The sequence below is a fragment of the Pollachius pollachius genome, assembly GCF_949987615.1.
Source record: "Pollachius pollachius genome assembly, chromosome: 5".
In the NCBI taxonomy this organism is placed as follows: Eukaryota; Metazoa; Chordata; class Actinopteri; order Gadiformes; family Gadidae; genus Pollachius; species Pollachius pollachius.
The window spans coordinates 27,188,384-27,201,032 of record NC_136938.1 but is presented as its reverse complement, the minus strand read 5'-3'; the positions used below and the strand labels follow the sequence as shown (position 1 = coordinate 27,201,032).

At 46.9% G+C, this 12,649-nt stretch overlaps 2 protein-coding genes across 2 annotated transcripts in view; one reads left to right on the top strand and one right to left on the bottom strand.

The window, feature by feature from the left end:
• The first annotated feature begins 4,476 nt into the window (after positions 1-4,476).
• On the top strand, positions 4,477-8,146 carry LOC307076113 (AP-1 complex subunit sigma-2). The gene is made up of 5 exons (XM_079736991.1): positions 4,477-4,613; positions 5,201-5,379; positions 5,937-6,045; positions 6,626-6,763; positions 7,209-8,146. Exons 2-5 carry the CDS (start codon positions 5,201-5,203, stop codon positions 7,254-7,256), a joined length of 474 nt encoding a protein of 157 aa, XP_079593117.1. The 5' UTR covers positions 4,477-4,613; the 3' UTR covers positions 7,257-8,146.
• Positions 8,147-8,316: 170 nt separating this feature from the next.
• Positions 8,317-12,649, bottom strand: part of zrsr2 (zinc finger (CCCH type), RNA-binding motif and serine/arginine rich 2) — a 5,068-nt gene continuing 735 nt past the window's right edge. The window contains exons 3-11 of the mRNA XM_079736990.1: positions 12,632-12,649; positions 12,424-12,532; positions 12,012-12,077; positions 11,325-11,363; positions 11,038-11,168; positions 10,333-10,546; positions 9,757-9,812; positions 9,558-9,667; positions 8,317-9,274 (exon numbers count right to left, since the gene is read on the bottom strand). The exon at positions 12,632-12,649 is cut by the window's right edge and continues 67 nt beyond it. Of these exons, the coding sequence (XP_079593116.1) occupies positions 8,358-9,274; positions 9,558-9,667; positions 9,757-9,812; positions 10,333-10,546; positions 11,038-11,168; positions 11,325-11,363; positions 12,012-12,077; positions 12,424-12,532; positions 12,632-12,649 (1,660 nt within the window). The 3' untranslated portion in view covers positions 8,317-8,357. The remainder of the gene's footprint in view (positions 9,275-9,557; positions 9,668-9,756; positions 9,813-10,332; positions 10,547-11,037; positions 11,169-11,324; positions 11,364-12,011; positions 12,078-12,423; positions 12,533-12,631) is intronic.

Sequence of the window (12,649 nt, the reverse complement as noted above, 5' to 3'; positions counted from 1 at the left end):
ACTCAAACGCATGCACGCTCAGGCCACACGGACCAATGCATGCACGCGCACACACTCATGCACTCACACGCACGCACTGAAACACACACACACACTCACACACACATGCATGCACACAGAGACACACACTCTCATGCACGAACACACACAGCAGCAGAGCGCACACTGACAGACACGCACACACTGACACAAACACACATACACACTGACACACACTGAATCACACACAACACTCACACACATATACACTGCAGGGCATTTTAATGGTATATTAAATGAGCGATTGGCAGGTGCATAGGTAGGTATGTCTGCTCTTTTTTATACGGTGACAGACTGAGAGTTTCCCCCTCTGCCTCATTTTCTCCTTAATTGACCGTGGAGAGACACAGAGGGAGAGAGAGAGAGAGAGAGAGAGAGAGAGAGAGAGAGAGAGAGAGAGAGAGAGAACAGCGGAACGACCTGACTCCACTATCACCTGAGGGGGAAGAAGAGAGAGAGAGAGATCAAACCGATCCCCACTTTGGGGGAGGGGGGAGTGACAGAGACATCCAGACGACATAAGGTAAGAAAACCAAGGGGGGGGGGGGGGGGCATGTCCCTTCAGAAGCCCATCCACCGACAGCTGCCTCACAGGCCCACCATAGACCCCGTGAAATGATTGGGACATGAATATATGCGTGTGTTTCCGTTTGTAAAAATCAAAAACACTAAACCGTAACACTTCCGGGAACGGGAGGGTATCACGAGTGCAGCCGCGCTGTCTCCCCGGTGCGTAAAGAAGAGCCATTAATTGAATCCTGCTAATTTGCGGCCCGCCTCGCCGTGGCGTGCGGGGCGGCCGGCTGTCTGCCGCGCCGCGACACTCTTCAGGTGTAGCGGATAATGGGGGATGACATTCCCGTCCCGCCATGCCTGGAGGTAACATGTGATACATGGCTTCCTCCATGAAGGTTAAACTCAGCTAACCTGCCTTTGGCGTTTCATTACCCACTTGTTAAATACTCTTTTGGTAATAAAATGATTAAAATTTTTATTGCGTCTCTCAAATGAGGCCTCTTTTCAAAGAGATTTAATGACTTTGGCGACGGGTGCGCGTGTGTGTCCGCGCGCGCGGCCTGTGTGTTTGTGTGTGTGTGCATGTGTGTGCGCGCGCGTGTGTGTGTGTGTGTGTGTGCAGAGCGCATCTCCAGTTGTGCGCCGCCAGTGTGTAAAAGGCCTAATGACAATGATATGGTTTACAGCTTGCGAAACTGTCATTATTCTCAGCCAAATGACCGGCGCTGTCATTATGTGTGGAAGTGAGGAAATACCTTTCCTGTCTGCCACTGCCCACTGAAGAAGACATGCTTAACATGCCAGTCGGTGTCATCAAGCAGAGTTAAGTATTTATACTAAAATGAATGGGCCTGACTGTTTTTACATTACACGTTAAGCACCTCAGCTATAGCAACGGGACGTAAAATATTATATTCCTTCCATTAACACAGACTGCATGCATAGCCTAGGCCAATATTCTCTGTAGGGGTTAGGAAATCATCGGTTTTTTTTAACAAGTAACTCAGGAAACTGCTCCCAACAACCTACAAAACTATCTTTAATGTGTCTTGAGAGGTTAAGTAAAACAGTAAAAATAAGTTACGTTTGGGTTCAGCAAGACGAGAGCGGAAGGCCGGGAAACAGAGAGGGATAAATCTGAAGTATGTCCTTATTCGTAATGTGGGATTACTGCTGATTACTCCCTGTTGGGTTTTTAACTGCCGACCCTCGGCCTCTGCCCACATGCACACCGCTGGGCTCTTTATTCCACCGCTGTTTCTTTATACACGCACACACACATGCCAACACACGCACACCACAACCACATACACACGCACAACCACATACACACGCACACAAACACATGCACGCACGCACACACAAACACACGCAAAGGCACATACACATGCACAAGCACATTCGCATCCACACGCACACACACACACACACACACACATGCAAACATATGCATACGCACACACACACACCAGACACACACAAATACGTGCGCACACAACGCACGCACGCACGCACACCCACACACCCACACACACACGCCCACACACGCACACACGCACACACACACACACACACGCCCACACGCCCACACGCACACACACACACACACACACACACACACACACAGGAAGGCTCCCACCTTATAAATGGTGCGGTCCCGTCCCCGTGCCCGGAGGAGCCGGAGCGAGGCCCGTTCACCTGATGTATCACCGCGGCCCTCTGCGCTCCGCCGGACCCTGTCCTGCACCTGCTCTCCTATCGGGGGAGCGTGTGTTGGCGCGGCGCGGCCCGTGCCACGCCGCAGATTGGCACTGCTTGGCCGGCCAGCGGGCAGGATGAAGTATGAGCGCCACCGGGACGGAGTGGAGCCGGTAATTGATAGCGAGGGGAAATGTGTTTTGTCCACATTATGTCTCGGCTACGGCCGCATGCCAGCGCCCGGTCTCATGTGTTGATCGCTGGGAGTTGTATCATGAACTGGTTCTGAATCAGTTGGAATATAACGGATTGAAGAATGAGTGGAATATGCAAATATCTATCTACCTGTCTGCCTGTCTGTGTGTCTGTCTGTGTGTCTCTCTGTGCGTCAATCTGTGTGTCTATCAGTCTGTCTGTGCATCTCTGTGTGTCTGGAAGTCTGTATGTCTGTGTCTCTGTCTGTGTTTCTGTCTGTGTGTCTCTCTGTGCGTCTCTCTGTGTGTCTGTCTTTGTGTCTCTCTGTGTGTCTATCAGTCTGTCTGTGTGTCTGTCTGTGTGTGTGTCTCTCTGTGTGTCTGTCTGTGTGTCCGTGTGTCTGTGTGTGTCTCTCTGTGTGTCTCTCTGTGTGTCTGTGTGTCTGTGTGTCTGTGTGTCTGTCTGTGTGTGTGTCTGTCTGTGTGTCCGTGTGTCTGTGTGTCTCTCTCTGTGTGTCTCTCTGTGTGTCTGTGTGTCTGTGTGTCTATGTGTCTGTCTGTGTGTGTGTCTCTCTGTGTGTCTGTCTGTGTGTCTGTGTGTCTGTGTGTCTCTCTCTGTGCGTCTTTCTGTGTGTCTGTGTGTCTGTGTGTCTGTCTGTGTGCTGGCCGTGGGGGGTCTCTCCGCTGCAGGTCGGTCCACATGACAGATGGCGTGGGAGAGGAGTGGCGGGAGGCTGAGGACGGGACCCCCAGGAGAGGAGATGAGGGATGAACGCCGGCCGACGCACTCCGCGGGGGTCCGACAGGCGCTCGTCATCATAAGAGACATGTTTTGGTTATACTTCACAGGGGGGGGGGGTTGTCACTTTATCACTTTATTTCAGCTGTTCGCTGAGATGATTCTAGCGACATCCTGAAATACATTTGCAAAAAACATAACATTAGTTAGAGAATTAATACATAAAAAAAAAAGAATCTAATGATTGATTTTCAAGTTTAGTTTACAGAGACGTTCAGCTGAGATGATTCGATCGACATCCTCAAATACATTTGAAATTTTTTTTTGGACTGTACCACACATAACTTTATATTCAATTTTGTCTTTTGCTAATATATTTCTCCTGTGGCCAGATTTATCAGATGTATCAAATTATAAATCTGAAGATTTATTTTCTGATCTCTGTTTACTTATTTTATTGTAGGCCAGCTTGTTTTACAGCAGAGGGAGTCATTCTCCAGATGCCACAACACTGCATCGTGTCATTTCCTTCTACGCTGCTGACATTTTTATCCTCTGAACATTAGTAGCAAATAAAACACATTAATACATTACCGCTAAATCTCTCTCTCTCTCTCTCACTCTCTCTCTCTCTCTCTCTCTCTCTTTCTCTCTCTCTCTCTCTCTCTCTCTCTCTCTCTCTCTCTCTCTCTATATATATATATATATATATATATATTTCCACGGATTACAAAGGCATGCAAGGACTTCAAAGACACTCCAGATGCTCACAAACTGCCATACCTGTTGGGAGAAATACAACAATGTGCGAACGCAGCAGCAAGATTCATCACCTGTTGTGATGAGAGAAGGACCTCAAACTCCCCATAGACTCATCCCCCTGGACTCACTCTTCACACAATAACTGCGCTATTGCACACATCCTCCATAATGTAAATACTAGGTATTTAGAGTGTATCTTTAATTTATCTGTTCATACGAGATACTGTAATTTTTGTAAATTTTATAATATCGCACATTTTACTTTTTAAACTACTTTCATAGTATAACATTTGATATGCATAGATATTTTGCTTTCAACGGTTTATACTTGTTATATTATTAGAGAGAGAGAGAGAGAGAGAGAGAGAGAGAGAGAGAGAGAGAGAGAGATTCCGGTTATAGGATGTTCATACTCTGACTCACATCATCATGAGTCTGAACATAACGGATTATTCTGGACCAATGTGAGCCAGGGTAGACGTTTGGACCAATCACAGAGCAGTGCGCTGGCTCGTCATCTACGCTAAGGAAGCAGTGTAGCTAGCCTGGCAGCTAGCTGCAGACGTACTGTTATTTATTCCTGATCTGTGACATAATTTACATACTGATTTGTGGATTATTTAGCGATCGTCCAACGCTCCACCGGGGGTCTATAGGAAGCCAAGGTTGGTTTTGTGTTGCGTTAAAGGGTGATTAAGTTAGCTTCATGGGAAAGGGCGTAGTGACACTGATAGCCCTGAGCGCAGCAAACGACATAGCCACCGAGCTAACAGAGTCTATAAAGCTCTCCTAACAGTTGTTCACATTGGTCATTTGTTTACGTAAGGTTTTATCTATATATACATATATATTAATCCAATATATTGATGAACAATTATATTAATGTGGTTATTCAACATTGTTTCACTTTTTCTGTTATTGTTGTCGAAATATTTTATTGCCCCCCCCGATTTCTTTAATATTGTAATGATGTACATAATATTTATTGATAATATATGTAATTATAATATGATATATTATTTATTTAATATATTACATATTGTTTTATATCCACACACAACCCGCAGAATACTTAATCAACATTGTTGCACATTTCCTTTTATTGTTATTGAATTATATTTTATTTCCCCTCGAATCCTTTAATATTTTAATGATATATATAATATTTATAGATAATATATGCAATAATAATATGATCTATTATTTATTTACTATATTTAATATTGTTTTCTATTTGTTTTCTCTGCTCCAGATGCAGTTCATGCTTCTGTTCAGCCGGCAGGGGAAGCTGCGGCTGCAGAAGTGGTATGTCCCTCTCTCCGACAAGGAGAGGAAGAAGATCTCTAGGGACCTGGTCCAGACCATCCTGGCCAGGAAGCCCAAGATGTGCAGCTTCCTCGAGTGGCGGGACCTCAAGATCGTCTACAAGAGGTAAGTAAGAACCACTGTGAGGACGCAGGAGATGTATCTGGGGAGAATATGAAAGAACGTCATGCAGCACATGTGCTCCATGAAGTCGTTTCAACTTCAATCTACAGCTGTCATACTTTCCATAAACCATTTAGCTTTTGGTGTCAGAAAGATGAGTTGGGGCTCCATCATCTATTCTAGGTAAATGTTCTGCATTTATACAGCGCTTTTCTAACCAGTGGCCACTCAAAGCACTTTATAATATTGCCTAAAAATAACCCATTCATACCCTCATTCACACAACCATGCGAGGCGACAGCCAGCTCGTCAAGAGCAGTCAGGGTGAGGCGTCTTGCTCAGGGACCACTCGATACTCTAGGAGGAGCCGGGGATCGAACTAGCACTAGGTCATCAGCCAATCTGCTCTACCTCCTGAGCCACATACCGCCATGCTGTCTAAAGAAAATAAGTGTTGGTCACAGAAGCGATAATAAACGCCCCCCTCCCTGTGTCTCTGTGTGGTAGACACCCTAGCAGCCTGTATAGCGATCCTAGCTTGTATCTCTGTTGTGTTGTAGATATGCTAGTCTGTACTTCTGCTGCGCCGTTGAGGACCAAGACAACGAGCTGATCACCCTGGAGATCATCCACAGATACGTGGAGCTGCTCGACAAATACTTTGGCAGTGTGAGTACCAGGCAACGCTTTGAGGATGATCGCACGTTCTTCTCCTCAGTCCAGTTGAACCTATACTGTTAGATTATGTTGGGATGTGAGTTCATGTGTCAAAAAAAAGACACAATCATAATGTGTTTAAAGGGGACATATTATACCACCAGGTGTGAGTGTGATTAGCCTTACAAGCCGTTTCGAAAATCTGCCCAATGTGAGATCAGTCTACCAGCCTACCCAGTGGACTGAAGTAAACTTTGCTCATGTAGTATCCAGCAGAGATCTAGGTGGACACGCCCACTAGTGATGTCATATGGGGCAGATTTTTGGAAATGGCTTCTAAGGCTAATCACACTCACACCTGGTGGTATAATATGTCCCCTTTAATATATTGTGTCTTTATATTATTTTTTTAATGATATAAAGACACATTCCTAATTAAATATGACTGATCGTCATCATCAAAGCTTACATTAGAGATGAGCGATGAATAGTACTTAGCATTGCGTAGCATCTTATCCTAGTTATCGAGCTGTCTGCTAAATGCCCTAAATGTAAACGTAGATGTGTAACGTGTGGGTGTGTGGTTCAACAGGTGTGTGAGCTGGACATCATCTTTAACTTTGAGAAGGCCTACTTCATCCTGGATGAGTTCCTGCTGGGCGGAGAGGCCCAGGAGACCTCCAAGAAGAACGTGTTGAAGGCCATCGAGCAGGCCGACCTACTGCAGGAGGTGGGGACTAGGCTCAGCCTATCGTATGATGTTAAGACTGGGCTCAGCCTATCGTATGAGGTTAGGACTGGGCTCAGCCTATCGTATGATGTTAGGACTGGGCTCAGCCTATCGTATGAGGTTAGGACCGGGCTCAGCCTATCGTATGAGGTTAGGACCGGGCTCAGCCTATCGTATGAGGTTAGGACAGGTTCTATGGGTTATCTTGGGGTAATCATACTTTTCATTACAACTTGCTTGTTGAATTTGTAGTGTTTATTGTTGCTTATCTCCGAGCCTTCCTAACGGGGCTGTAGGGTAGGTGACAGAACGGTTAGGGGAACACGTAGCCAGGTCACAGCCAGTGGAGGTTTCAGCGTCAGTGTCGCCCATTCCCGTAACCATTGACCAACGCGCAACCCAAAACCATCCCTCTGTTAACCACTTCCTCCGTTTCCTGTCACAGGAGGCCGAGGCTCCACGCAGCGTCCTGGAGGAGATTGGCCTCACATAGACCCAGGTCCACGCCCATCCACCCCCTGGCCTGTGTTAGTGGTCTAGTGTTGTTGTTCTCGTTTGCTTGTCGTCTTTGCTGTTTTTTCGTCATGTTGTGCCAACTGGTATTATCACCCTCGCCTGCGTACCGAATCCCCCCCCCCCCCCCCCCCCCCATGTCTCAGAAACACATCCCCCCTGTATGTTCCAGCCGATATCCATGGAAACGCCCGGGAATACTAATGTAGCAAGACATTCACCACACACCCACAGTGTAGTATTACGTCCTGTTCAGTCTTTGTTACATGTGGTGTTGTTAAATCTCTATTTATGGTTGGTTCCGCAACAACTACTGCTTTGAGAATCATTTGCATTGGATGTAGATGAAAATATGATGAGTCTCCCTGCATTCCCAATGACTTCATGCTTGAACACAGAACGCTCGCCTTTGCTGTATTTCGTATTGTCGAAGTGAATGAGCAATCACATTCCCATTTCCTGTCCAATCAATGTTCCCCGTCTGTCCTCGCTTTGTTTACTTTCCTTATGCTGAAAAACAACCTTTGAGAGTAGCATCGGCACGTGAAAAATTTAGACAGTATTCATGTATCCTCGGCTAATTCACATGTTAAAATGACCAAAGAACACTGTGCTAACATTAGTCAAGTTAGGAAATTAAAGCATTTAAAAAAAAAAACTGAATCTAATGATTGATTTTCTAACTCTTAACATCAGTTTACAGCGCCGTGGGCCCATTCTAAGTATTTAGTTTACTTACTATAGGTTGCATGTTTTTTTAATCCACGTTACAGGATGCAGCAGACCTACGCTTTAACGATATCAAACGCTAATCCTATTTTATGCGGTTAGCAGGTGCACTTTTAACAAGTTCAGTTTTTTTATTGCAGTCATTCATGGATTGATTCATTTGCGATAATTATGCTTTTTATTAATTTATTCAACACTGCCGGTGCATTTTCTTCTGAAAATTAACAATAAATGTATCCCAAAACAAAAGCCTGCTTTCAAAAAAAAATTATTCACTAAATGCTATGTAATCTAGCACTAGCTCTGTCAATCCTCTTTACTAAAAAAACATAATTATGTACAGAAGGAGCCATCAGAGCTGTGGTTTTACATCGATAACGTCCTCATCTTCCTCCTGTTGGCATGGCAGCTCAGGGGGAACAGACTGCGACTCGGCCGTATTCTGAGGTTCAACACAAGGGTCAGAGCTCAGCCCAGCGGACAACACCTCCGGGACACCGTCCCCGGTGTTTGTGGGAGACGTCTCTTCCTTGATCTCCACGTCCGGCTCGTCTTGGCTCTCCGACTCCCCGGAGGAACTGATCACCTCGGCCGACCGGCTCCTCTTCTTCTTGAGTTTCTTTTTGTTCTTCTTCTTGCTCTTTTTGGAGCGTTTATGGCGATGGTGCGAGGGGTTGGCGTCATCTGCGCTCCCGTCCCTCCCCTCTCCGTCCTCGTGGTTCTGTTTCTCTGGGCTCCGACGGGCGCTCCTCTCTCGTTTCGGCCTCCTCTCCCCGTCTTTGCCGCCGCTCTGCGAGTACCCGTTTGGGCTTCCGTCCGGAGACCTGTCTCGCTCTCTACTCCTGTCTCGCTCTCTACTCCTGTGGCTGTCTCGCTCTCGATCCCGTTCCCCGCTCCTGTTCCCGAGTCTGTCCCTCTCTCGGGCGCCGCTTCGGCTCCTCCTCCTCTCCCTGCTCTGGCTCCTCCTCTCCCTGCTCTGGCTCCTCCTCCTCCTCTCCCTGCTCTGGCTCCTCCTCCTCCTCCTCTCACTGCCCCGCCTCCCCGTGCCGGAGCGCTCCGACCGCGGCGGGCTCCTGCTGCCGTGGCGATGGTTCCGCCAGGACCGCTCACTCCTCCGCTCCGAGCCCCACCCCCCTCGGCGGGAGCCCTCCCCCGTTCGGTCGGGGGATAGGTCGCGGTCCGCCTCCCAGAACTCGTCGCCCGGGTTACGGAACACGTGCAGGAAGTTGCAGTGCTTCCCCTTCGGACACTTGAGCTTGTTGAAGAGCCCTGAGAGGAAACGCACAAAAACATGACACTTGAATTAGAATTGGCTTTTACAACCACAGAATCGCCCGTACAACACAAAACACAGGCTGCGCTCGCAGCCTTTCTGCCAAACACATGACATGTCCTAAATATCTGATTCTTCATTCTCCTCGAGGTGAAAATAAAGAATAGCATCACGGCATATTCACAGTTACCCGAATATGAAATGCCGGCCTCTACGGCGCTTGTGCCTTTAAAATCATCCTGTTTGTCGTTTTGAATCATCGAGATCCCCGAGGCTCACCGCAGATAGCGTTCTTCCAGCGTGTGACGGGGCACAGCTCACAGGTGAGCTGTTTGCCCGCGTAGTACCTCCCGTTGAACTTCTGGTAGGCCTCCATGCACTGTTCCTCCCTGGACCCACCACAGACAGAAGACGCACACGTGAGGGAATGCTTTCCCAACCAAATAAAGAATAGGGTTTCTGGTTTGACTGGTCTTACGTGCTGAATTGGACGTAAACGTTTCCTCTTAAATGTGGTTCAAAGTTACAGCTGACCTACAAGAAAAAAAGATGCACAAATTAAAAGACAGACAGAAACCGTCCTCTCGATTGTGCATTCTTTGGCCCTCAAATAACAAAGTTTACAGGAAAGAATTACATAAACTGTAAAATAGGATCATGGCATCCACAGCGACATACAAGTGAGACAGAACAATCAAAGCACAATCCAAATGGGGGTCACCCAAAGAAAAGGACAGACTAACGAAAGATATCAGAACAATCGATGGTGGCGTCACCCAGAACATTGGTTCAAAAAAACCAACCAACGGCCAATCAAAATGGGGGAATCCAGGGGCTGCCCCTGGATTCCCCCATTTTGACAGCCAATCAAAATGAAAAAACAAAGCCAACCAACGGCCAATCAAAATGGGGGAATCCAGGGGCTGCCCCTGGATTCCCCCATTTTGATTGGCCGTTGGTTGGCTTTGTTTTTTCATTTTGATTGGCTGTTGGTTGGCTCTGATTGTTCTGAACGGCTTGTCCTGATTTGTTGTATCTAACCGAACCCCCGCACCTTGAACTGCACCACACGTCCGAGGCTCTGGAACTCGGGCAGCACGTCGTGGTAGAACTCCAGGAAGTGGTCGTGCAGGTCCTCCTCGCTGTGCTCCAGAGAGGCGTCCGTGTCGTAGTCGTCGCGGTGACACTGGTCCATGCCGTACGTCACGAACATCCCCCGGATCATCAGGGTGGAGCTGGACGGGGGGTGGGCGTGCCGCCGCGAGCACCTGGGTCCACGTAGTACAGAACAATAACATGATTATAATCACAAGGCCTTACAAACACACAGTGTAGAGCAACACAACCACACAGGGTTGTCAATCTCAAGGCCTTACAAACACAATACCATTTTTTCCTTGCCGATACCGATTCCTGAAGTTGAGTATCGGTCGATAGCGAATATATACCGATACAGCGTCTAGCATTGGAACTACTAATGCTAGACTAATGCACTTGTCTTATTGAACGGTTCTATTACGATGAGTAATGTATAGTCGGTTCGCTTGCTGTCTGCATTTTATTTTCCAGAACTAGACAATTCACATTGACAATCTATAATTATATATAATACAATTGTATTCTTGTAGTTAAGCGTCCATGCATCCATGTTACTGCATTTTAGGCAGTATCGAAGGACTTTCCGATACTGGTACCGATCGGTATCGGAACGACTCTAAACTGAATGTTTAAAGGGCGTCCTCGTGACAGCACGACGTACCTGTCTCCGAATCGACACGCTCCCGTCTTGAGGAAGAAGGGACAGTTCTGCCCGTCGCGCTCGGTTCCGTAGTTCTCAGAGTTCTCTGCCTTGGGGGCCTCGGGGTTCCTCCACTGAACCGGTTTACTGAGCTAGAGAACACAAGCAGTCCACCGGAGACAGAGCGTGGGTCTACAAGCAGCGACCACGGTTGTATTCACTGCCAATTCGCTTACGACACGGTCAGCCATGACTGGCTTAGACACCAAAAAAACTTGTAAGGACGTTGGATAGGAACATGCAAATACCTGACTCTCTGCTTGGTCCAACATTTTCTGAACAGCCTCCTACAAATGGTGCAAACACATGCTTTGTGAAAAATGTGTAGCAGGCAGGCAACCACGCATGTCTGTTTCCAGCAGGTTAAGATGATATTTACCAGAGGGGAAACAAGCTACATTCCCAGCAGGGCAGTTCAACAATATCATAGACGTTTCGATGTTACACAAAAACACACGTAAAAGATACATCCTTGTCTTGAGGGATGAAGTTGCCAGGTAAGGTTGGTTCTCATTGTGTGCATCTTAGTCAAGGAACAGGATGAATTATTTGGGCCAATCATATTACATATAATGCAAGAAAACATTGAAAATTGATATCTTCTTCAGAAATAAAAAACATCATAGCTGATTCTCTATACATATGATGAGGTCCATTACAAGACCGTAATCAATTATTTTACCACATCAGACTACCACGCGACTTGCTAAATTAAGAGCTATTAGCCAAAGGGGGCATTGGGACACATTTGGCTTAAGGCTAAAAGGTTAAACCTTCCATACCTAAACTCTCCTAGGAGATGGCAGTTCAGAAGCTCTGTATAAAACACATGAACAGGCTTTTCTGCAAAAAGATGTGATTTTCCTCCAAAGGTTTAACCTTGTAGTCGTAGGATATATATACAACTGTTTTTATCCTCCAGGTGACCGCTTCACCTCTCTGTTCTTCTTCTCCTCCTCCTCCTTTTTCTGCTGGGAGTCCCACTCCTCCTTTATTCTCCGCTGTAAACGGGGACGTCAACACACATGGGACGGAGGCCAGCTTTCACAGGCACATTGTACGTTGTGGAACAATACTATGAAATATACGGTATGCACAGACGGACCAGCAGCCGTTATATGAATGATGAGGCAATCAACTGCATTGATTTTAATTGACAGCGATGATGAGAAATTAGCTGAAATTATGCGTACGTGACAGCGTATTTGTGTTGACGTGTACTGGTGTCTATACAGTACACTTAGTCCACTATTTCTTTCTGGCTGTATTGTTTAGTTTAAGCATTATGGATTTCCTAAAGAATCATACACCAGGACCCCTTGTCGATGAACACGTTCTGGACATTACCTCTTCGTCCTCTTGTCTCTTCCTCGCGGTCTCCTCTCTCTCGGCCCGGAGTTGGAAGGCCTCCTGAGCAAGCCTCTCTCTCTCCAGCCACTCCTCATGGTGCCGCTGTCTTCAGAGAGAACACAACGAGACACTTCAATCGGCCGAACCGCCCGACAGTCCATGTTGGCATTGATCACCGGACATAAGGACTGCTGAGTCGCCCTACCTCTCCTGGCCAGAAGCT